Source organism: Lathyrus oleraceus, chromosome 6 (genome assembly GCF_024323335.1).
Source record: "Lathyrus oleraceus cultivar Zhongwan6 chromosome 6, CAAS_Psat_ZW6_1.0, whole genome shotgun sequence".
NCBI classification, from domain to species: Eukaryota; Viridiplantae; Streptophyta; class Magnoliopsida; order Fabales; family Fabaceae; genus Lathyrus; species Lathyrus oleraceus.
In genome coordinates this window covers 68,985,146-69,009,749 of record NC_066584.1, presented here as the reverse complement: position 1 = coordinate 69,009,749, position 24,604 = coordinate 68,985,146, and the positions used below count along the sequence as shown (strand labels likewise).

Here is a 24,604-nt window from a genome sequence, read left to right as displayed (position 1 = left end):
AACCAAATACTAACCTACAATTAATGAACCTAACAAATAGCCAAATTGTTAGCAATCTAATAAGTGGAAATTAGATTAACATGTTCAATCTTTAATTCAGGAAATACAAGTAAAAGATACACACACTGGAACAATGTAACAGATGATGTCCACAAACAACAGTAAGACATCATGCTGATAACTATGGAAGAAAACAACAGAAGTGAGTGCTAGGTTTGATTTCTGTTGAGTCCTTCTTCCTGATGCACAGAACCAGGGGTTCATACATTCTAGGGTGACATAGAATGAGATGTCGTGACATCTGTGAACCTGTGCATATTAGTACAGTGGTTAATAACTATCTTGCTGTATTAGGTACAATGTTAGATCAGATGTCATGACGTGGAGTATAACATCTGAATTCTGACTACACCAAAATTTCAAATATAAAAGCACAAGTTGAACTTAAGATTTCTTATCCTTATATATCTTATAAATTCCTAAATCTTAAAATAATTTATTTGCATTGTATTCTTTATACACCTCTGATTGTATATCAAGTGTATTTTCTCAATCATTTATTTGTTAGATAGATTGTTAAAAGTCTCTTACTAAGTATTTGAGCATTTGAAATCTCTATCTTGTGTGTTTGGGCATAGAAGTCTCCTGCTTGTGTGCTTAAGTATTGGAATTTTCTTTCTTGTGTGCTTGAGAATTGGAAGTCTCTTGGTTGCGTGCTTGAACATATAAATCTCTTACTTTGTGTTTGAGTATTGGAAGTCTCTTGCTTGTGTGCTTAAGTATTGGAATTTTCTTTCTTGTGTGCTTGAGAATTGGAAGTCTCTTGGTTGCGTGCTTGAACATATAAATCTCTTACTTTGTGTTTGAGTATTGAAAGTCTCTTTTTTGTGTGTTTGAAAATTGAAATTTCCTTGCCTGTGTGTTTGAAAATCGGAAGTCTCTTGCTTGTGTGCTTGAGCATATAAGTCTTTTACTTTGTGTTTGAGCATTGGAAGTTTCTTGCCTGTGTGCTTGAGTAAGTTATAATATTGTGTGATTATAGTGAAAATCTCTTGTAAGCACAATGAGACTGAATTACTCTCAAGTTGTGAGAGGAACCAGGATGACACTGTGTGTTGTTCTTCTTTCTTGCATTTTATATCCGCTGCTTACCTCTGACTGAATCAAATTCTATGGCTTGTGTTTAGAGTCTGACCAAGAGTTTTAATAGAAAGAAAAAGTAAATACAAATCAACCCATCTTCTTGTGTTTTTCTCACATTCAGTTGGCATTAGAGCAGTTTTTGCTTAACACTTAACATTGGTGCATAAAGGATCCATTAAACAATGTCTGGAGTTTTTGAATCGATAGTGGTACTCCTATCCACATGCTGCTATTAATCATGATTATAGCAATTCAGAAAAGAAAAATTATACAATTAGACCTCCAAATTTCGATGAAAATTCTACTGACTTTGAATGGTGGAAGAAAAAAACATATACACATATCATAGATTTTAATAATGAGTCATAGAATATTCTAAAAAATGACATTGATTTGATTGATTTATAATTAAGTATGCGAGACTTGTGTGAAAGTATAATGATAAATACAATATAAGAATAATGTACGCATACTTGTAAGTAGGGGTGTGCATGGATCATGAACCAAACCAAATTGAACCATATATATGGTTCGGTTTGGTTCTTAAAACCACTTTCATAAAACCAATTTATTTTTTAGAAATCGGTTTATAAGTGGATCGGTTCGGTTTTAAACCGGTTTTTTTAAAAAAAATAGTTTAAAAAAAACAGTTTTAAATCAATTTCTTTAAAATCAATTTTTTAATTTCTTATTAAAATCAATTTCAAAACCAGTTTTATAAAAAAAAATAGTTCTTAAAACTATATTTTTAAAAAATCAATTTTATATCAAAAATAATTTTATTTTCTTTTAACTGACTTTTTTATTTTCACTAATTATAAAACTATTTTATATAAAAAAATATTTATTTTAAAAAATTACTTTAAATTTGACTTTTATAATCACCACAAATAATATCTCGATTAAAAACAATCCCAAAGTATGATATGTTACATAAAAACGGTCATAAAATAAAATAATTATGAATCATATCTCTATAAATCATAATTGTTCATAAAATAAATAATTCATCAAAAAAATTGTTCAAATTTCTAAAATCTCTCATAATTGTTCATAAACAAATTTTATGAGGTTTTAAAATATTTTTTCTTTTAAAATTTAAAAAACATAAAAAAAAACAATTTTTTTAGAAAAAAAATAACAAATATTCAGAAAAAAGAAAAAAATATATATATAAAAAATTGAAAATAATAAAATTATATTCTGAAAAAAAAAGTCTATTTTTTTAAAAAAAACATTTTTTTACTAAAAAAATACAAAATATTTTTGATAAAAAATATTTTTTTTATTTAAAAAAAAATAATTTTATTTGAAAAAAAATATCAAATATAATTTTTTCGAAAAAAAAGTCCAAATATAATATTTTTGATGAAAAGAAAAAGAAAATCTGATTTTTATTTTTAAAATAAATTTTTTATAAAATATAAAAAAATTTAAAATATAAAATTGATTTATAATGTGATAAAACATGAAAACATACGAATATAAAAATTTAACACATAGTAAAATTTGGATAACCAATAACAAAACCAAATTTTTATAATGGATAAGATTTTATATTTGGATAACAAAATGGATATCCAAATTTTTATTTAGCATTTGGTTTGATTTTTTTTAAAGTGATTCAATTTAGATACCAATTTAATTATGAATAACCGGTTTTTTTCACGCCCCTACTTATAAGTCATATAAGTCATAGTTAGATTTCTATCAAAATCATCTTTAAATAACTTTTTACCTAGTGCATGCAAGTAAGTAATTAAAAAACCTTTATAGTAAAATATTATTATGCTTGATGTAAGCGTGTAGTTTATATCAAACTTCAATTTATAAATTTACATAAATACTAAAAAGGTGTGAGGAATTTGAACACAAAATTAAGTGCACTAATACACACTAAAATTTACTTGTGCAGTCATCATTACGTCGTCTTCATCTTCTTATTTGCAGTATCCCCGACACAAGATGTCACACTCACTGAGAAATGAAAATTGAGCAAAATACATCACCAGCCAATCTTGAATTTACCTAAAAGAAAGACAACTCTATCTAAATTATTAAGTAGTCGAGTGAAATATATGCTAGAGACAGTAAATTAATAATTGAATTAAAGAGATAAATGCTATAAATAACCAGAAATAAGATTAAGTGTATATTGTGTACAAGGTAATAATGTTGTATTATACAGAGATTTATTTTTAATGGTCGGATCACTAAGTTCCACCATGTCTTGTTACTTGATCTAACGACGAGATTTACTAATCCAATGGTAGAAACAAATATTTAGAGGTGAGACTTTAAAATTAAATTATGAATAGAAGTAATACAGTATTAGTATTAGTACATATTCAGTATTAGTATTATGAATATAACTAATAATCACTGAATTGAAGAGATACGCAGAGAGTCGATGCAGAGAAGAGAAGTAGAGAATTGTATGGGACCATCTCCTGCAACATATAAGAATAGCAACAAATATTCATTCTGTTTCTCTGTGGTAATATGGATATATACTAATCATCATCTATCTGTGAAGAATGAATGAAGCGGTCACCTACGTCGCGTCTTACATATGATGTGTACCATATTAAGATTCCATAGCCATGCATGCTCAACAATGTCACACACATTCTGTCACACGTGTTCCTCTCTCACTCTTCCCCTCTTCCTATAAATCACCACAACACAGCTTCTCCAATTCACCACTTCACTCATCAATCTCTCATTAGTATTAGTAGTGTATCATCACACTCACAGTGTCCAAACCTTCTCTATCTTTGTTTTCACTTTCCTTGCTACTCTTTGCAAGCGCATGTTTAGCAACTCGCTCTGAGTTTGACAGACTCAACCAATGCCAACTAGACAACATCAATGCATTGGAACCTGACCACCGTGTTGAGTCCGAAGCCGGTCTCACTGAGACATGGAATCCAAATAACCCTGAGCTAAAATGCGCTGGTGTGTCACTTATCAGACGCACCATTGACCCTAATGGACTCCACTTGCCATCTTTCTCACCCTCTCCACAGTTGATTTTCATCATCCAAGGAAAGGGTGTTCTTGGACTTTCACTTCCTGGTTGTCCCGAGACTTATGAAGAGCCACGTTCATCACAATCTAGACAAGGATCCAGGCAGCAACAAGGTGACAGTCACCAGAAGATTCGTCGATTCAGAAAAGGTGATATCATTGCCATTCCATCGGGAATTCCTTATTGGACATATAACCATGGCGATGAACCTCTTGTTGCCATTAGCCTTCTTGACACTTCCAACATTGCAAACCAGCTCGATTCAACCCCAAGAGTAAGTGATAGTGTATCCATTCATACAGTATGCTCTTTCGATTATAACTTAAAAAGTTTCTAATGTAAATATGTGTATGCAGGTATTTTACCTTGGTGGAAACCCAGAAACAGAGTTCCCCGAAACACAGGAGGAACAACAAGGAAGGCATCGGCAAAAGCATAGTTACCCTGTTGGACGTAGGAGTGGACATCACCAACAAGAAGAGGAATCCGAAGAACAAAACGAAGGTAACAGCGTGCTGAGTGGCTTCAGCTCAGAGTTTTTAGCACAAACGTTCAACACTGAAGAGGATACAGCGAAGAGACTTCGATCTCCACGAGACGAAAGGAGTCAAATTGTGCGAGTTGAGGGAGGTCTCCGCATTATCAACCCCAAGGGGAAGGAAGAAGAAGAAGAAAAAGAACAGAGTCATTCTCACTCTCACAGAGAGGAGGAGGAAGAAGAAGAAGAAGATGAGGAGAAACAAAGAAGTGAGGAAAGAAAGAATGGTTTGGAAGAAACTATCTGTAGTGCCAAAATTCGAGAGAACATTGCGGACGCTGCAGGTGCCGACCTCTATAACCCACGTGCTGGTCGTATCAGAACTGCAAACAGTTTAACTCTCCCAGTCCTCCGCTATTTACGCCTCAGCGCTGAGTATGTTCGTCTCTACAGGGTGTGTATAGTACTAACTATTTAATCAATATATTTCCAATTGATGATTGTTGAAAAAAATGAAATTTAATGAGCTAATTAATAACATGTATATATGTATATGCAGAATGGTATATATGCTCCACACTGGAACATAAACGCCAACAGTCTGCTGTACGTGATTAGAGGAGAAGGAAGAGTTAGGATTGTGAACTTCCAAGGAGACGCAGTGTTCGACAACAAGGTCAGAAAGGGACAGTTGGTGGTGGTACCACAAAACTTTGTGGTGGCGGAACAAGCTGGGGAGGAAGAAGGATTAGAGTATGTGGTGTTCAAGACAAATGACAGAGCTGCGGTTAGCCACGTACAACAGGTGCTTAGGGCCACTCCTGCAGAGGTTCTTGCAAATGCTTTTGGTCTTCGTCAACGCCAAGTCACGGAGTTAAAGCTCAGTGGAAACCGTGGCCCTCTGGTTCACCCTCAGTCGCAATCTCAATCTCATTGAGATGATGCTATGGAGTATAATAATGAGATGGCCATCTTATCTTAAATAATAAATTTTGAATGTACTGTAGAGAAGAATTTCAGTTCCGATAATAAAACAATAAAGTATGGCCTTAAAATCCCAATCTTAATCTAAATTTGTATGCATCTATAAGGGGCGAATAACACTAGTTTTGTTCACCTTGCAATTGCCATAATAAAATGCATACACTTTTTACTATTGCTTATATGTTTGTTTGAATCATATAAAAAACACAACTACAAATCTGCATTTTTCCTTCGGCATTTGATTATATATCTGCAGGAAACCGATTTCATGACGCAAACCCTGATGTTTTTCATTCCATGCAAATACCTTCAATGAACCGAGTTGAAAAACTCCAAGCGGGAAGTTATATTCTACAAGAGAATATGATGGCTGTATAGAGGAACAAAGTAAGAACCAGCAAATGAAATACATAAATTGGTATCTGAAATGCTTCAAACACAAACATGACTCCTAGTAAATATGACCTGCTAACTAACTTATATTCTGAAAGCCCTTCTTTTTTCTTCAACCAGTTATTAACTCTAATAAAATGATTCCAAATGCATATACATCTACCTTACACTTCCAGCATCAAAATACTCCGTTGCAATGTCCGTGACATGTATCTTGAGTAATAAGCAAGCCCTAATTTGCATGCTAACCATCTGCACAGTCTTGATGAACCATACCAGATTGATATCATCCAATAGCAGTTCATGACAGAAATGCATGACACAAACAGTTTTAAGACTCAAACGAACATCCCATTTGCACCTTCTTAACTTTCATTTGAATTGTAAAATCAAATACATTGACTTCTTGAGCTGCAGTAGGAAATAACATGGCTTTTCAAGCTAAAACAAAATTTGATGACTCATCAATTAACCCTAAAAGACAATTCTAGAAGATATCAAAATTGAAGATCCAATAGGGCTTCTTCTCCTAGTTATTTCCAAGATAAGCCACGATCTTGCAGTCCTAAGGGTTGTCGGCCTCTCCTTTTCAACTTGATTGCTTTGTGCGGTTAGGTTGTTCTGCATGCCATTGTTCATACCTGTTGTAAATATTAGATTGTAAATAGTAATTATGTCTATTAGTAATGAGGTCCATTAGTCAAAGCCCATTAGGTTTTCTATTCTCTCTTATTTAAAGCATGTAGATGTAACATGTAAGAATCACTTTTTAATATATCAGTAAAATATTTTACAACATGGTATCAAGAACTCCCGATTTTTGGGGATTCGCTTCCGCCTAAACCCTAGCCGCCTTGTAGCGGAGTTTTTTTTACTGCAGTTTGCAGTTTGTTGTTGTTTTTGGGTGTTTGGGTCATTGTTGTTTTGTGTTGTAGCACATCGTGCTTCTTGTTTTTTGTTCACTCATCTTTGAAACCCTAACCCATCCTGTTTCTTGGTTTGTTTTCTCTCGATTGTCCTTTCAATGGCTGAGATTACTGGTAAGAGTTTGTGTTCCCGAGTGGTAATATTCCTAAGAATGCGTGGATTCTTGACTCTGGTGCTACTAATCATATGACATTTGATTCCACATTATTATGCTCTTATACCACACCTTCGAGTATTCCTTATATCACTGTTGCTGATGGCTCTCATGCTTGTGTTGTTGGCACTGGAAATATTGACTTGCAACCTCCATTCCAGTTGCAATCTGTGCTTCATGTTCCCACACTTTCCCACAATTTAATTTCCATCCATAAGCTTACCCGTGATCTGAATTGTAAAGTAATTTTTTCTATGTCCCATTGTGTTTTTCAGGACCTTACCACGGGGCAGACGATTGGAATTGCTAAGGAAAAGGAAGGGTTATACTACTTCTCTGATGACCATCCAAAGGTGTTGTCCTCCTGTTTCCAGTCTCAGTCTTCCTCTTCAGCCTCACAAATTTGGCTTCAGCACAAGCGTCTCGGTCATCCTCCATTTTATATAATTAAGTCTATGTTTCCGTCGTTGTTCTTACACCATTCTGTTGAGTCTTTTAAGTGTGATGTTTGTCAGTTGGCAAAACACAATCGTGTATCTTTTCCTTCCAGTTTTAATAAAAGTGATGAACCTTTTGATTTGATTCATTCTGATGTTTGGGGACCTGCCCCTACCTCTAATATTTTTGGTGCAAAATGGTTTGTCTCATTTATTGATGATTGTACTCGGGTAACTTGGATTTTCTTGATGAATACTAAATCCGAAGTACCACAAATATTTATCCAATTTTATAATATGGCACAAACGCAATTTGGGAAAGGCATAAAAAGAATTCGTTCTGACAATGGTAAAGAATATGTCAATCATACCTTTTCCAATTTCACTAGTAAACATGACATTCTCCATGAATTCACATGTGTTGACACCCCACAACAAAACGGTGTCGCAGAAAGAAAAAATCGTCATTTACTTGAAGTTGCTAGATCTCTCCTTTTTCAAATGTCTGTTCCTACCTCTTATTGGGGTGAGGCAATTCTTACTGCTGCCTATCTGATTAACCGGGTCCCATCTTGAGTGTTAGGTAATAAAAGTCCTGTCCAATTTATGCTTTCACGTTTTCCATTTGTTCCTATCTTACACACTCTTGAGTCTCGCATTTTTGGTTGTGTTGCTTTTGTTCATGTTCACAAACAATATCGCAACAAATTGGATCCCCGTGCTGTCAGATGTATCTTTCTGGGTTATGCACCCAACAAAAGAGGGTACAAATGTTATCATCCTCCGAGTCGAAAATTCTTTGTCTCCAAAGATGTCACCTTTCATGAAAATGTGTCATATTTCACTCGTTCTCAGTCTCAGAGGGAGAACATAAGTGACTTAGAGTCAGAGTCAAAGTCTGAGTCCGAGTTTCTGATCCTTGGTCCTAGCCTCCCTAGAACACCTATCAGTGTTCCCTCTCTTGAACCCGAGTTGTCACCTAGTTTGAGTCCTAGTTCAACACCTGAATCTGAGTCAGTAAGTGTTCCTGGTCCTTCAAGGCCTTCTGTTTTACAGGAATCAGCACCTCCAGCACCAACTCTAGTGTATCAGAGAAGAAGTAAACCTGACCTTCTCCAGAAACAAATTCAATCGCCTGAACCGGAGGTAAGTACTGAAAATGATTCCTCTAGTGATGATTGTGCCATTTCTGATACTTGTGACACTAATCCAGTTGATTTACCCATTGCTTTGAGGAAGGATAAAAGATCTTGTCCCTCCCTATATCGACACCCTATCTCTCAATATGTCTCCACTAAACATCTTTCCACACAATATCAAAGTTTTATTGCAGCGGTTGATTCTGTGAAAATCCCATCATCTGTTGAAGAAGCATTGCAAAATAGAAATTAGATCCAAGCTATGGATGAGGAAATGAGAGCACTTGAAAAAAATGGTACTTGGGAGATTATTGAAAGGAAAAGAGACAAAAGTCCAGTTGGATGCAGATGGATCTATACTGTAAAGTACAAATCTGATGGTACACTTGATCGGTACAAAGCAAGACTAGTGGCAAAGGGTTATACTCAGACGTATGGTATTGATTATGAGGAGACATTTGCCCCAGTGGCAAAGATGAATACTGTTCGAATTTTACTATCTCTTGCTGCTTCATGTGGATGGGAATTGCAACGGTTTGATGTTAAAAATGCATTTTTGCATGGAGACTTAGAGGAAGAAGTGTATATGGAGATTCCACCAGGTGTTGGCATAACAAATGGAGCTAACAAGGTGTATAAATTGAAGAAAGCCTTATATGGACTAAAGCAGTCCCCTCGGGCATGGTTTGGAAGATTCACAAAGGCAATGATGTGTTTGGACTATAAGCAAACTCAAGGAGACCACACTTTATTTTTTAAACATTCACAAGGAGGAAAACTGACTGTACTTCTTGTTTATGTTGATGATATTATTGTTACAGGAGATGATTTGATTGAGAGACATTTCCTCAAAGAGAAATTATCAGCAGAGTTTGAGATGAAAGACCTTGGGCAACTCAAGTATTTCTTGAGAATTGAGGTAGCCTACTCAAAGCAAGGCATCTTTATTTCTCAAAGGAAATATGTGCTTGATCTTTTGCAGGAAACTGGCAAACTTGGATGCAAACCTGCAAGTGTTCCCATTGAACAAAATCACAGGATAAGCTTTGAGGAGGAAAGTGACAAAGTTGACAAGGGTCAATATCAGAGATTAGTGGGAAAATTGATTTACTTGGCACACACTAGACCAGATTTGGCATATGCAGTCAGTGTGGTGAGCCAATTCATGCATGATCCGAGGGTGAGACATTTGCAGGCTGTAGACCGCGTTCTACAATATCTTAAAGCAACTCCAGGGAGAGGACTTTTGTTTAAAAGAGGTGGAAATCTAACTATGGAGACTTACACTGATGCGGATTATGCCGGATCAGTGAGTGACAGAAGATCTACGTCAGGCTATTGTACTTTTCTGTGTGGTAACCTTGTAGCTTGGAAGAGTAAGAAGCAAAGTGTAGTTGCTCGATCAAGCGCCGAGGCAGAATTTAGAGCTATGGCACTAGGAATTTGTGAGCTATTGTGGATGAAACAAATTCTAGAAGACTTGAAGATACAATGTGAAGGTCCTATGACATTGTTTTGTGACAATAAATCGGCTATTAGTATTGCTCATAATCCTGTTCAGCATGACAGGACTAAACACATTGAGATTGACCGACATTTTATCAAAGATAAGTTGGATAGTGGACTGATAACTACATCTTACGTTCCTTCCAGGCATCAGCTGGCAGATGTGTTAACAAAAGACTTACCAACAGAAAGATTCAGACAACTTACTTGCAAGCTGGGAATGATAGATATCCATTCACCAGCTTGAGGGGAGTGTTGTAAATATTAGATTGTAAATAGTAATTATGTCTATTAGTAATGAGGTCCATTAGTCAAAGCCCATTAGATTTTCTATTCTCTCTTATTTAAAGCATGTAGATGTAACATGTAAGAATCACTTTTTAATATATCAGTAAAATATTTTACAACAATACCTTTCCTGGCGGGATTTCGTTCGTTGTTTTCTTCTAAAGGCCAACGCAAATACATCCCTGAAACAGCCATCTTCTCTTCATCCTTTGGTCCTCTAATGTTCAGTTGGTGCAGAATTTTAAAGGTTGATCCATCACGAACATGGTCACCATCACCAGGTTCGACAACCTTCTTTGGCCTGCTCTTCGACCAATATCTTCGAAAAATCAAGACCTCACACATTGTTTTTCGTCAAACTAAAACACAAACTATCTAATGCTTGTGATATTTTATGGTCATTTGTCGAAACTTTGCCTTATCAGTAAGACGGTCACGATCACTATCAAGCAGGAGTGAAAATATGTTAGAACAGTCTCTATGAAAGGTTAATCATAATACGAATATAACCACAACTTCAATTTAAAACCGTAATTAACTAGTAGTTTTGCATTAGTTGGAGACAAATCGGAAACACAAATTTAAAAGGAACATTACAGGTCCAGCCAGCATCTTTCAACATCACTCATTTTTATTTCTGTTTTATTTTTTCTTGAACCTCTTCTTCTCAATTGTGTGTCCACTCGGGCATGTATCAAATAATCATTATCCGAAAATGAAAGAGCTAGACGGAAACACCAATATGTTAGTTACGCTCAAAATTGTGACGAAACATGCCAATGCAACCACAATTGCTCTTAAAATTTGGGCTTAGCGTAATTTAATCATTCGAAATCGTGTAAGATAAGAGATGTTTCTCACTTATAAATTTAATCATTCGAAATCTAATGTTGATATGTTAACAATTTTAGTAGCAATATTGCTGTAGGGACTTTGAACACGGCTAACCACTGTAATTTAGAACTAATATTAACACCTCATGCATTTCTTGAACTGTTGCTCAAATCTATTGGTCTATAGTTAAATATGTCAGGCTGGGGTGAAAGTATAATGATAAATACAATATAAGAATAGTGTACGTGTACTCGTAAGTCATAGTTAAATTTCTGTGGAAGTCATCTCTAAATAATTATTTACCTAGTGCATGAAAGTAAATAATTAAAAGACCTGTAATCAGTAAAATATTATTATGCTTGATGTAAGCATGTAATTCATATCAAAGTTTCTAAAGTATGTTGAAAGAATCGTCAATTAATCCATTTGCATAAATACTAAATAGGTGGGAGGGATTTGAACATAAAGTTAAGTGTGTTAACACAAGCTAAAATTTATTTGTGCAATCATCATCATGTCATCTTCATCTTCTAATTTGAAATGAAAATTTAGCAAAATACATAACCAGTCAATCTAGAATTTACCTAAAAGAAAGACAACTGTATCTATATTATATCAGGGAGTAATACACCAGCAGTACATTTTGAGTGGAGGAGGCCAATTATTAAAGTTTATAAAGTAGTAAAACATGCAAGAGTCGAATGAAATATATGCTCTAGACAGTAAATTAATAGTTGAGTTAAAGAGATAAATGCATAGAGTCGACGCAGAGAAAAGAACTAGAGAAGTGAAGGGGACCATCCACATATAAGAATACCAACAAATATTCATTGTCTCTTTGTGGTATTTGGATATATACTAATTATCAATCTGTGAAGAATGAATGAAGCGGCTACTTGCGCTGCGTCCCACATATGATGTGTATCAATTTAGGACTCCATAGCCATGCATGCTGAACAATGTCATACACATTCTGTCACACGTGTTCCTATCTCACCCTTCCCCTCTTCCTATAAATCACCACAACACAGCTTCTCCACTTCACCACTTCACTCACCAATCTCTCCTTAGTAGTTTATGATCACAGTCACAATGTCCAAACCTTTTCTATCTTTGCTTTCACTTTCCTTGCTACTCTTTGCAAGCGCATGTTTAGCAACTAGCTCTGAGTTTGACAGACTTAACCAATGCCAGCTAGACAGTATCAATGCATTGGAACCAGACCACCGTGTTGAGTCCGAAGCTGGTCTCACTGAGACATGGAATCCAAATCACCCTGAGCTAAAATGCGCCGGTGTGTCACTTATTAGACGCACCATCGACCCTAATGGACTCCACTTGCCATCTTTCTCACCCTCTCCACAGTTGATTTTCATCATCCAAGGAAAGGGTGTTCTTGGACTTTCATTTCCTGGCTGTCCTGAGACTTATGAAGAGCCGCGTTCATCACAATCTAGACAAGAATCCAGGCAGCAACAAGGTGACAGTCACCAGAAGATTCGTCGATTCAGAAAAGGTGATATCATTGCCATTCCATCGGGAATTCCTTATTGGACATATAACCATGGCGATGAACCTCTTGTTGCCATTAGTCTTCTTGACACTTCCAACATTGCAAACCAGCTCGATTCAACCCCAAGAGTAAGTAATAGTGTATCCATACATTACATTATCTCTTATAAATTGTTCATACAGCATGCTCATTCGATTATAACTTTAAAAGTTTCTAATGTATAATTTGTTATACTAAATCAATCACACGTAAATATGTGTATGCAGGTATTTTACCTTGGTGGGAACCCAGAAACAGAGTTCCCCGAAACACAGGAGGAACAACAAGGAAGGCATCGGCAAAAGCATAGTTACCCTGTTGGACGTAGGAGTGGACATCACCAACAAGAAGAGGAATCTGAAGAACAAAACGAAGGTAACAGCGTGCTGAGTGGCTTCAGCTCAGAGTTTTTAGCACAAACGTTCAACACTGAAGAGGATACAGCGAAGAGACTCCGATCTCCACGAGACGAAAGGAGTCAAATTGTGCGAGTTGAGGGAGGTCTCCGCATTATCAACCCCAAGGGGAAGGAAGAAGAAGAAAAAGAACAAAGTCATTCTCACTCTCACAGAGAGGAGAAGGAAGAAGAAGAAGAAGAAGAAGAAGATGAGGAGGAGAAACAAAGAAGTGAGGAAAGAAAGAATGGTTTGGAAGAAACTATCTGTAGTGCCAAAATTCGAGAGAACATTGCGGACGCTGCACGTGCCGACCTTTATAACCCACGTGCTGGTCGTATCAGCACTGCAAACAGTTTAACTCTCCCAGTCCTCCGCTATTTACGCCTCAGTGCTGAGTATGTTCGTCTCTACAGGGTAACTATTAAACTAATGTGTATATTTCCATGATATGATTAGTTACATAAATGATTTTTTAATAAACTAATCAATAACGTGTATGTATGTATATGCAGAATGGTATATATGCTCCACACTGGAACATAAACGCCAACAGTCTGCTGTACGTGATAAGGGGAGAAGGAAGAGTTAGGATTGTGAATTGCCAAGGAAACACGGTGTTCGACAACAAGGTGAGAAAGGGACAGTTGGTGGTGGTACCGCAAAACTTTGTGGTGGCGGAACAAGCTGGGGAGGAAGAAGGATTAGAGTATGTTGTGTTCAAGACAAATGACAGAGCTGCTGTTAGCCACGTACAACAGGTGTTTAGGGCCACTCCTTCAGAGGTTCTTGCAAATGCTTTTGGTCTTCGTCAACGCCAAGTCACGGAGTTAAAGCTCAGTGGAAACCGTGGCCCGCTGGTTCACCCTCGGTCTCAATCTCAATCTCATTGAGATGATGCTATGCATAATGCAATACAATAACAAGATGGCCATCTTGTCTTGAATAATAATGATAAAATAAATTTTGAATGAACTGTAGTAAAAAATTTCACTTCCTATAATAAAACAATAAAGTATCGCCCTACTACCCTGATCTTACTCTGAATTTGTATGCATGTAAAGAGGGGTGAATAACACTGGTTTTGTACACCTTCCAATTGCCATAATAAAATGCATACACTTTTTAAAAATTTCTCCTTCATTATCTTCTTCATTAGTACTAATGATGAATTGTCTCAATAATAATATCAGCTTTTTGAATACAGCAACGCAGCAGCAAATTTTAACAATCACAATTATAAGGAAGTGTAATTAATTGTTTTCTAAAAATCTTTTCTGTGTGACTGGAATGGAACTATTCCATTTCCTTATCAATATAATTGTCAAACTATAAAGGATAAAATAAATATCTTGAGAGCAAGAGCAAGAAGATGTGGTTAATCCCACTACTCGCTAGAGAATGAACACACTTGTCATGTTGATAAAAATGAGAACCGAAAAATCTACAAATAAATACTAGTTGATTAAATAAAGAATTTGTAATGTTGATAAATACTGAATTCAAACTCTCATAAAATTTATCAAATGTTTTACACACGGTTAGTAGTATTATTTTAAAATGATTGCTGAATTTTTTAATCATTATATATTTTTTCTCTCATTATAGTCAATGTTCTTGTTTTAATCATATAAAAACTATGGTTTTTTAGATTTTATAATCAAAATCATTAAACAGAAAGCGTGTATAACAAGTACCAAATGATATCACTCAAATTTCTTTCATTTTGCATATGTAAATTTCATGAAAAATACAAAAATTATAATCTATTGAAGGCAGTACATTTCTTTCACTAAGAAATTCAAAACCAAAAGCCATGGAATACTAGTAACTACATGCAAAAAAAGCAACATAAAGACCTATGGGTTTTCAACAAGAGAGACGCCTGAAGTGACACCTGAAGTTCTTCATATTAGCAGTCTCTGCAGCCTCAATGCCAGCAGCACCTGTACAATAGCTATTAAGTATTGTCTGCATGCAGCACTTATAGCCCCAAACAGTTGCGTGATTGTTTATCAAAATATCTTCTTCATACTTGCTCCTTGGAAACGCAGCCTCCTGTTGAAAAACATCAATAGATATCGAGATTAACGAATTGAATAGCAACTGCAAAGCAGTTTAATGTTCAGATTAGAACTGATAATGACATTGTCAAGAGTTCAAAGGTTAAAAGCATTGAATGAACAAATAAATATAAGCAAAAGGAAGCTGAGAGTGCAGATTTAATGTGTGTCTCACCTGCCCCTTAATAATTCTACCAGCACGATCATACTCAAGTTGCATCTCGCTTTGACCAAGCAAAAGTTCTCTTGGAAGTTTATCCCAATCAGCTGCATTTCCATACTTCTCCAAAATGGTTTCCTTCATTTGAGACCTCACTTTCTCTTTCATGATCTTAAAATTCTTATAAAGCAATTCAGCTTGGGATGGAGATGCTTGAATGTGAACATCTTGCCCCTTATCAAATGCTTCTTGTGTGTGTTTGTTTAGATCCTTGTATTCCAAAGCTTGGCCACTATTCCTATATTGGTTATCACCCTATTACACAAAAAGAGATTTAATTTAATCCAAATACAAGCATATGAAAGGAAAGTAAATTACGATATTTTATGAATTTTGATTATTGAGATAGGCTACCTCATAGAATTTCTCATTTGGATGGGCAACTGGAAGAGGATCTTCACGCATGGACCTAGTCTTGGGATCATAGTGGGCAGAATTGACATTGAGATTCCACAGATATTTAGTCGTGTCCTCGCGAAGACATAAGTTCCTGAAAATAAGGGCATTTTAGTTCCATTCCATCAATGAAAATGATTAGAGTTTAACAGAATATGTAGTCTATCAGCATTATTAAAATAGTGTGGATGAGAAAATCACCTAACAGTTCCTGTGCTCCCACCGCCCGTAGTGCACACGCGCTTTTCAACTTTAGCAAAGTGTATTTGTTTGCTCTCGTCAACCTTGGCCTCATCAACACTTGGATCATAAGTATAAGAAATTGAATAAACAAAAGAAAAAAAGAAGTAAGGTTATAGTTTATATCTACTACTCAATTTAGTCATGGCAAATATAAGAAATTGAATAAAATCATAGATGTTCTGGTTTGGGTTGATAGAAACCCTAAACGATCATTAAGAAAAAGGAGTTGATTGAATAAAGTAGAATTTGGAATGGATTATAGAAATAAATAGTACATTCGTGTATCGTAGCGATTGATTACAATGGGAATTGAAAGAAGAAGAAGAAGAAAAGTGGTACCTGAAGCGGTGATCGATGTTCTGAACACAGGAGTATGGGAATGGCTGATGGAGGGAGAGATTAGGATTCAAAATTCGTGCGAAAAATAAGTTAACAACTATTTATTTATATAGGCTGTTTGTCCGGGTTTTTGCAACTACTTTTAACCGTTATTAAGATATGAATCAAATAATATATGGAAAATCAAATACTTCAATTCAATTTACTTTTCTTTTTTTATAGTTTTAAACAAGTTAACTAGGTGTCAAAATATAATTTAGTTTAGTCTCTATTGTATTTCATCTCCTCTCGATCAAAATATTTTTCCGAAAGGTTTGATTTTAATAAGATTATCGTTTTCAATGACGTTTATATTTTCAAATTCTTCTTTTGGTTGAGAGAAGAGGATGTGTGGTATATCCCAACACTCTGATGTTCACGTCAATGAGAAAATAAGGTAGAGAATAATGTTTTTAGATTTTAGAGAGTGTACATCTTGATTACTATGTTTTCCCCTTCTTATAGGTGAATTCTAGGATTTATGGAATCCAAAACTTTTTCTTCAGGACATGTGTTATCATATTATTCCTTATGTCATTTAATGACCTTTGTTTAATCACATCAGGTTATTGGTTGCATTTTTAGGGCATAACTTAATATGTTCTAGATGCCTTATGTCCCTCCCTTCTTAAATCCCATTCATTTGTCCTAGTGGGCCGATGTTATTTTAATCTCATATCAAGTAGGAAGAGTTTCCCCTCAAACATGGCTCGTTGGAGTCGAGGTGTGACTTGCGAGTCTATTATAAGAGGGTAGCAAGTGAGTGACAATTTTAATGGATATTTCATCCATCTTTAACCCGTCTTATCATTTAGTCCTTTGATATTCCCATACCTCTTTGTCAGAAACTGATGTGACCTCTTGATATTTGTTATCCTAGTCGTCTATCACGTGTCAATCTGTAGCTTATAGCGTGATGGCATATTATTAACCCTAATATGATTATTTTTATGGAAATTGTCATTGTCATGATTATTTTGACGATGATATCAGTAATGTGTTCTTTGTTTACTAGTATACATCCGACCCTTTACCCATTGTGATTCTAGATTATGGAAATATGTATTTTCGTCTTCTTTCTTGTTCTACTTTCTCTCAAGATGTTGTGCTTCTCGAGATGCTCTTGATCTTTTTTAAAGTATTCTTCTTCTTCTCCAACTACCTCACCATTCTACGTTAGTAAGTTTCTATCATTCATTGCTCATTTATATTTATGGATTTTTGTTACAATAATGTGATGGCGATTTTAGCTTAGTTATGGGTGCTCCATATGTTGTCCTCAATTTCTCGTGAGAGAAAGTAGTGAGAAAATGGGGTTGCTTTCCTCACATCTTATTCTTTTTTTTTTTGAAAACTTATGATTGTTCATGCCATCAAATACCCCTTTAAACCTAATATTGATGAAGACAAACGCAACTCATACTCTTGGCTAAAAGAAATTTACTTGGGAATTCCTTTATTGTATTATAATTCTATGAAATTAGAGAACTTAGAAATTTTTTACTTAAGTAGGAGGTCCTTATAATGCATGGAAAATTAGAATATCAGCTTTCACAAATATATGATGTCATCTCCCATCCTTCTTTCCTTGTGTTTGATATAGTCTTTCGGGAAATGCATTTCTTTCTTTCGTTTACTACCTTCAAGCAAGAGGTTCTTCATTACTTGGTTTTTCCTCCTTCATAGTTACACCATAACTATTGAGCCTTCTTTTGAGCTTTCCAATCTATGTTTAGAAATTTTGATCAAGAAGCTTCTATGAAGGTTCAGCTTCTCCTTACAGTTTAGCTCACTTCAAAAGAATCCACAAAATGTTTGAGGTTTTCATTGAGTCCTTAAAAAAATTTAAGTTGAATTACATGATGGTTGGGCCTTTTATTTTCACTATCTATTCGAACATATGTAGTTGTGATGAGGGGTTTTTGATGTAGTCTATGAACCTTAATTTCCCAAATGCTAGAGTCAGGACATTTTTGGTCATGTGAAAGCGAACCTTTCCTTCAAATTATTGGATATTTCCTAAGAAGAGAATGAGGGTATGGCCATCATCCAACATTTGTTGATGGCTTTTACCGGATTCCTTCTATGACCATAAATATAAATCTTACAAGATGAGAAGTCAGTATCTTGACACGCGGTCCCTGGTCTTGGCCTTTGTTAGGGATTATGCTAAAAGTTTGTTGGGTGTGTCTTATGATATTTCCGTTTATTCCCTTCTTATTTATCATTTCCTACTAACTTACTAAGTTATTTCTTTGTTTTCTTCTTGAAAATAACATGGAACTTGATGGTAAAGTTAAGGCTTTCAAGAAATATTAAGTTCAAGCCCTAACAAAGGTCGCTCATGACAAATTTGTCGAGAGGTTATAGTTTCTATAGATGAACCTCACATGACTATCCTATGAAGTCAAATCTCATTTTTTATGATATTTTGATGAAGATAAATAAGTGAAAATAAGGAAAAGTTTGGAGGATTCTTAAGTGATAAAAGTATAAAGAAATCTTCATTATCATAAGATTTATCCTAGTCAATATATGGTATTTATCTTAAGGTACAATGTTTCAATTCATTATTTATAAGCATGAGGTGCTCACAACTTTCATCTCATACCTTCTAAAGTTTGGCAAAATACTGTTACATGATTCACTTTTAAAAAATGGATTTTAAGTTGGTCAAATTTTGTGGTCCACTTCAAACAAATCCATAAAATGTTTGAGGTTTTCACTGAGTCCTTACAAAACTTTAAGTTTCGTTACATGATGGTTGGGTGTTTTATTTTCACTACCTAGTCGAACATACATAGTTGTGATGGGGAGGATTTTCATGTATATGAACCTTAATTTCCCAAATGTTGAAGTCATGACATTTTTGGTCATGTGAAAGCGAACCTTTCCTTAAAATGATTGGTTCTTTCCTAAGAAGACAACGAGGGTCTTTCCACCATCCAACATTTTGTTGATGGATTTGATCAAATTCCTTTTATGACCATAATTCTAAATCTTACAATATGAGAAGTCGGTATGTTGATACACGGTCCCTGGTCTTGGCCGTTGTTGGGGATTATGCTAAAAGTTTGTTGGGTGTGTCTGATGATCTTTCTGTTTATTCCCTTCTTATTTATCATTTCGTACTAACTTACTAATTTTTTTCTTTATTTTCTTCTTGAAAATAATATAGAACTTGATGATAAACTTAATGCCTTCAATAAATCTTAGGTTCAAACCCTAACTAAGGCCACTCAAGACAAATTTGTTTGAGAGGTTATGGTTTTTATAGACGAACCTTTGATGACTATCCATGATCTTTTGTCTTTCGCATTTGGTTATAGATTGTATCTCCGTCCTTTCTTGTAACTTTAAACATTGTACAATGGGGTTTCCTTTGTTAAATTTACATCATATTTATGTTTATTATTTTCTATGTTTGTCATAATTTTGTGTATCTACTTGCAAGGGTGTGAAGGAGAAGAGCGATCCAAAACGCAACGGAATTTAAAATTTCTCCTTTAATGATCCTTACAAATGGGCATGATCAGTGATAGAATCGTTACCTCTTGTGGCGATTGTAACCTTTGATGCAGATCTATGGAACGATCACAAATGTTGAACGATGACAACGCCTCTACTCAGTCCATACAAACGGATTCCTTCAATCTCAGTGCTAGCTGCTACGAATGAAGGCTTTGAGTGAGAGAGAGAGAGAGAGAAACGAAATTTCAACAACACAAATGCTTCTACGCAAGGGTTTTATTTGAAGAACCACTTGTGTGGGCTGCAAGCTAAAAAACCCACTCAAGTGTATGTGGCCCATATCTTATAATATGCCAAAATCATTTAAGCGCGTGATACCTTACCATATTTCATATTCTACTTAAGTACATTGTACCTTACGATGTTCTACAATTCACTTAAGGGCACCGTACATTACGGTATTCCTTAGTTACTTTATCTCTCATCAATTCGTCCTTTTGTGTGTGACCCTGTCGGTTTTCGAGGCATTGGCAATTATATTAAATCACATATTTAACATAATAAACAGTGAGCGGTATCTAGCAACACATCACTGCTACCCAAGACACGAAAATGTCATGTGATCTGACAAATCCTTTTGTGATAATACTTATGTGTACAATTATCCTTTTGCCCTTATGTCTATATTGAACACAAGGCGTAGACCGTGTCATCCTTGTCCAATTCAATATTAGGCCCATAGACATTTATTCTGTTACGCAGGATGGGAAAATTCCATCTAGGTCACTCATGTTCCTTAGCATGCTTCGTGGAGTACCCATCAATTGTCTTTATGGTCATCCAGTTACGGACAATGTTTGATCAACAATAAGGCACTCGACTCTACATCTAAGGTCCATAGTGGTTTCAGGTCGAAGGGTGGTATATACCATTATCACCATGAGAATAACTTATGACACTTTGCATAACATTCTATATAGTATTCTCATAACAGGTCAATCCAGTATAAATATTACTCTTAATATTCATACCTATGTTTAAGACTTGATAACTCCTTATCCATGATCCATGAGATGTGATCATCAGTCTATATATATAATAGTCTTAATGCTTTAATATTATCCCACTTCACAATAAAGCTCGACTATGGATACTTTAAGAATAATGTCCTTATGTTTAATGTGATCTCATGATTATGTCACACTTGATACATTAAACAGACTATCTATTCTAGGGACTTTATTAGACAAACATAATAAAGAAAAAGCCTTTTATTATTAATAAATAATTCAATACAAGTACCAAAAGTATTGGCCTCTAGGGCTTACACCAACAGGGTGTTCCCGGACAAGGGCACATGTGTTTTAACCCTCCATGGTTTAAAACTCATGAAATAATGGATCACTTTTGAAGATGTCATTTCCCAATGATGGGCAATTGATTCGACAAGGCTCTCTTATTTCCATCTTTATGGCTTTCTTTAGGCTTTTACACTTGTTTTTCTAACAAGTTTGACATTTTTGCTTTAGCCTCGACTTCTACCAAAAGACCCTTAGTATCACTCTTAATTTTGTTCTTGCCAGCTTCTGCCTTTCAGGTAATTTTCTCCTTTTGCTCACCTTGTAACATTGAGGTTGTTCATATGCTAACTCGTTCATCTCCATATCAATTGAAGCCCTTCCTATTACTAGGAATGGCCTTCCAAGAATCAATTGTATTTCGGCATCCACAGACATCTCTAAAATTACAAAGTTGTCCGAAAAAGCAAGGTCATCAACCTTAACTAACACATCCTTCAATATTCCATAGAGATATGTTACAGATCAGTCGGATAATGTGAGAGTCATATGGGTAGACTTAGGCTCTCCACAACCCAACCTCCTCATCATTGAGAGTGGCATCATATTAATGATTGCCTTCAAATCACAAAGGGGTTGGTTAACTTTTACAGGACCAATAGAATAAAGGATAATGAACCTACCAGGATCGGTAAGTTTAGGTGGAAGTTTCCTTTGAATGGTATCACCATACTCTTCAGCCAAAAAGAAACTTTCATCATCTCTTAACCGTCATTTTCCAGAGAGTAGCTCATTTATAAACTTATCATACACCGACATTTGGTTCATGGCTTCACAGAAGGGGATGTTGACTTGAGTTTTTCTCAACATCTCCTTAAACTTCTTAAACCGCTCTTCGTTTGCATCTTTCTTCTCAAGTTTCTTTTTCAAGAAAGGGTAGGGTGCTTTGATATAATCTGAGAGTACATGGTTAGGATCATTAAGAATATGTTTCTTGGTCCTCCTCCATGGTGAGTTCTTATCTATAAATTTATCAAGACTCCAACCTATAACCTCATCATTACTCTTAATCTCACTTTTTTCTCCCTCATTTTCCCTATTCTCTTCACCATTTTCTACAACCAGTTTCTTTCCACTTTCTTTCTTCTCATCTTCACTTTGTTTCTTCTCCCCACTATCTTGTGTAGGTGTACCTACAACTATATTCCTCAACTCAATAGCACTACAATTTTCATTCTTTGGGTTATCCACAATGTTACCATTGAATCCCCCCTCTGAATTAGCCCGAGTTGCTATTTGCTTAGACAACTGCCCAATTTGTGACTCTAAATTTTTTATGGAGGCTTGTGTATTTTTGTTTGTGTCCAGTTGAATTTACATCATCTCTTGTTGTGCCAGGATTACTTTTAGAAAACTACCATGGGTAGAAATCATGAATCCCTTGAGTGTTTCAGCCAACACATACGGCTTTCGCTAAGGCGCTTGAGATTCTCTAGGTGCACCTTGACCAGTATGCAAGGTTTGACTATATTTTCTCCATTTGAAATTAGTGTGATCTTTCAACCCGATATTATACGTGTTAGAGTATAAATTATTTCTTTGGAAGCCTGCATATTTGAATTCCGCAGACTCCACGTTTGGTTCACAATTACCATTTGAATACTCACCTCCATATAAATCACGTCTTAGAGTTTGGATCTAACTCACATTTCCCTAGTTTACTGAGAAATAACCTACTGTTTGGTCAGAGCCTCCAGTTGGGCTAGTAAAGTAGTTTGGATATCAAAAGCTAACAAACCCTTTCCTTTCATATCTCGCTCACTTGAGCGATATTCATTTTGACACATATTCTTCAACAATGTCTTCAACTTTTCATCAATTTTTAGTCTAAATGTAACTTCAACTGAGGCATCAAGAAGAATTATCGTTTCTGTTCTCAGACCATAGATGAAGTTTGTCATCTTCTCTATATAACTCATGTTGTGATTCAGACACTTTTGGAGTAACAACTTGAATCTTTCCTATGCACCAGATAGTGATTCTACCTCTTCTTGAGCAAAAGTAGTAATTACGGCTTTCTTTCCATAAATTGAGCATTATAATATTATCTCTTGAAAAAATTGTCTTCGATTTCTTTCTAAGTCTAGATAATTCCATTTGGAATACGCTGCAACCAATCCTTTGTGTGCCCTATCAAGGAAAAACCAAACAAATGTAATTTGACTTGATGTTCGATGATCTCATCGCTTGATCTGCACATTGAGTGGGTCTCGTAAAATTCAGTGAGATGCTCCAAAGGATCTCTAATTTCTTTCCTGTTGAATAAGTTTTCTTTCAAACCTCTAAGCACATAGTTTTTGATGTCAAAAGTTATCGGATTCGCCAGTTGGAATCCTTAACAAATCTGATCGGAGTCTATTCTGCTGCAGTAGTCCCCAACATTTGATGTAATGGAGTGACCATCTCTACTTTCTCTTCTTTTACTTATTTAGTAGCTTGAAGTGCTTCTCTTTTTGCTTTATGAAATATGCACGTTGTTCTTTCGATTTTAGGATCGATCAGATCAGCGTCGTCTCAGTACGTCACATAAACAAACAAGAAATACCTTATTAGCATTGCACCAAATAACACAATAGTATAGATAAAATTAAAATCAAAATTAATAACAAAATAAATTAAAAATTAAGATTAGAACTAAATTTAAAATTAAAACAAAAACTAAAAATGTCACACTAAATTGTCTTGTTGAAAATCAACAATCCCCAACAACAACGCCAAAAATATGATGACAATTTACTAGAAAGTGAACTACTTTTGAAATAGAAGTAATTAAATAAATTCTCCTTCATAGGGATTACGAACTTAGAACCATAAATGTTGTGCGATGTAAGTAAAAATAGTAAATAATGGGTTTTTCAGATTGTTTGATAGTTCCTGTGCTCCCACCGCCTGTAGTACACACGCGCTTTTCAACTTTAGCAAAGTGTATTTGTTTGCTCTCGTCAACCTTGGCCTCATCAACACTTGGATCATAAATATAAGAAATTGAATAAACAAAATAAAAAAAGAAGTAAGGTTATAGTTTATATCTACTACTCAATTTAGTCATGGCAAATATAAGAAATTGAATAAAATCATAGATGTTCTAGTTTGGGTTGATAGAAACCCTAAACGATCATTAAGAAAAAGGAGTTGATTGAATTAAAGTAGAATTTGGAATGGATTATAGAAATAAATAGTACATTCGTGTATCGTAGCTGTAAGACCCCAATTT

At 35.2% G+C, this 24,604-nt stretch overlaps 3 protein-coding genes across 3 annotated transcripts; 2 read left to right on the top strand and 1 right to left on the bottom strand.

Moving 5' to 3' along the window:
• Window positions 1–3,553: 3,553 nt before the first annotated feature.
• Window positions 3,554–5,808, top strand: LOC127094061 (legumin K-like). Its single transcript, XM_051032932.1, has 4 exons — window positions 3,554–3,640; window positions 3,882–4,448; window positions 4,531–5,106; window positions 5,212–5,808. The coding sequence occupies exons 1-4, from the start codon at window positions 3,554–3,556 to the stop codon at window positions 5,587–5,589; spliced, it is 1,608 nt and encodes a 535-aa protein (XP_050888889.1). The 3' UTR covers window positions 5,590–5,808.
• Window positions 5,809–6,391: 583 nt separating this feature from the next.
• On the bottom strand, window positions 6,392–23,291 carry LOC127094060 (uncharacterized). The gene is made up of 10 exons (XM_051032931.1): window positions 23,068–23,291; window positions 22,183–22,552; window positions 21,660–21,825; window positions 16,523–16,619; window positions 16,142–16,240; window positions 15,899–16,034; window positions 15,500–15,799; window positions 15,159–15,319; window positions 10,606–10,922; window positions 6,392–6,670 (listed from the first exon to the last, which is right to left on the bottom strand). The coding sequence occupies exons 1-9, from the start codon at window positions 23,289–23,291 to the stop codon at window positions 10,856–10,858; spliced, it is 1,620 nt and encodes a 539-aa protein (XP_050888888.1). The 3' UTR covers window positions 6,392–6,670; window positions 10,606–10,855.
• Window positions 12,318–14,386, top strand: LOC127091603 (legumin J). Its single transcript, NM_001427859.1, has 3 exons — window positions 12,318–12,955; window positions 13,094–13,678; window positions 13,777–14,386. Exons 1-3 carry the CDS (start codon window positions 12,392–12,394, stop codon window positions 14,152–14,154), a joined length of 1,527 nt encoding a protein of 508 aa, NP_001414788.1. The 5' UTR covers window positions 12,318–12,391; the 3' UTR covers window positions 14,155–14,386.
• Window positions 23,292–24,604: the final 1,313 nt, after the last annotated feature.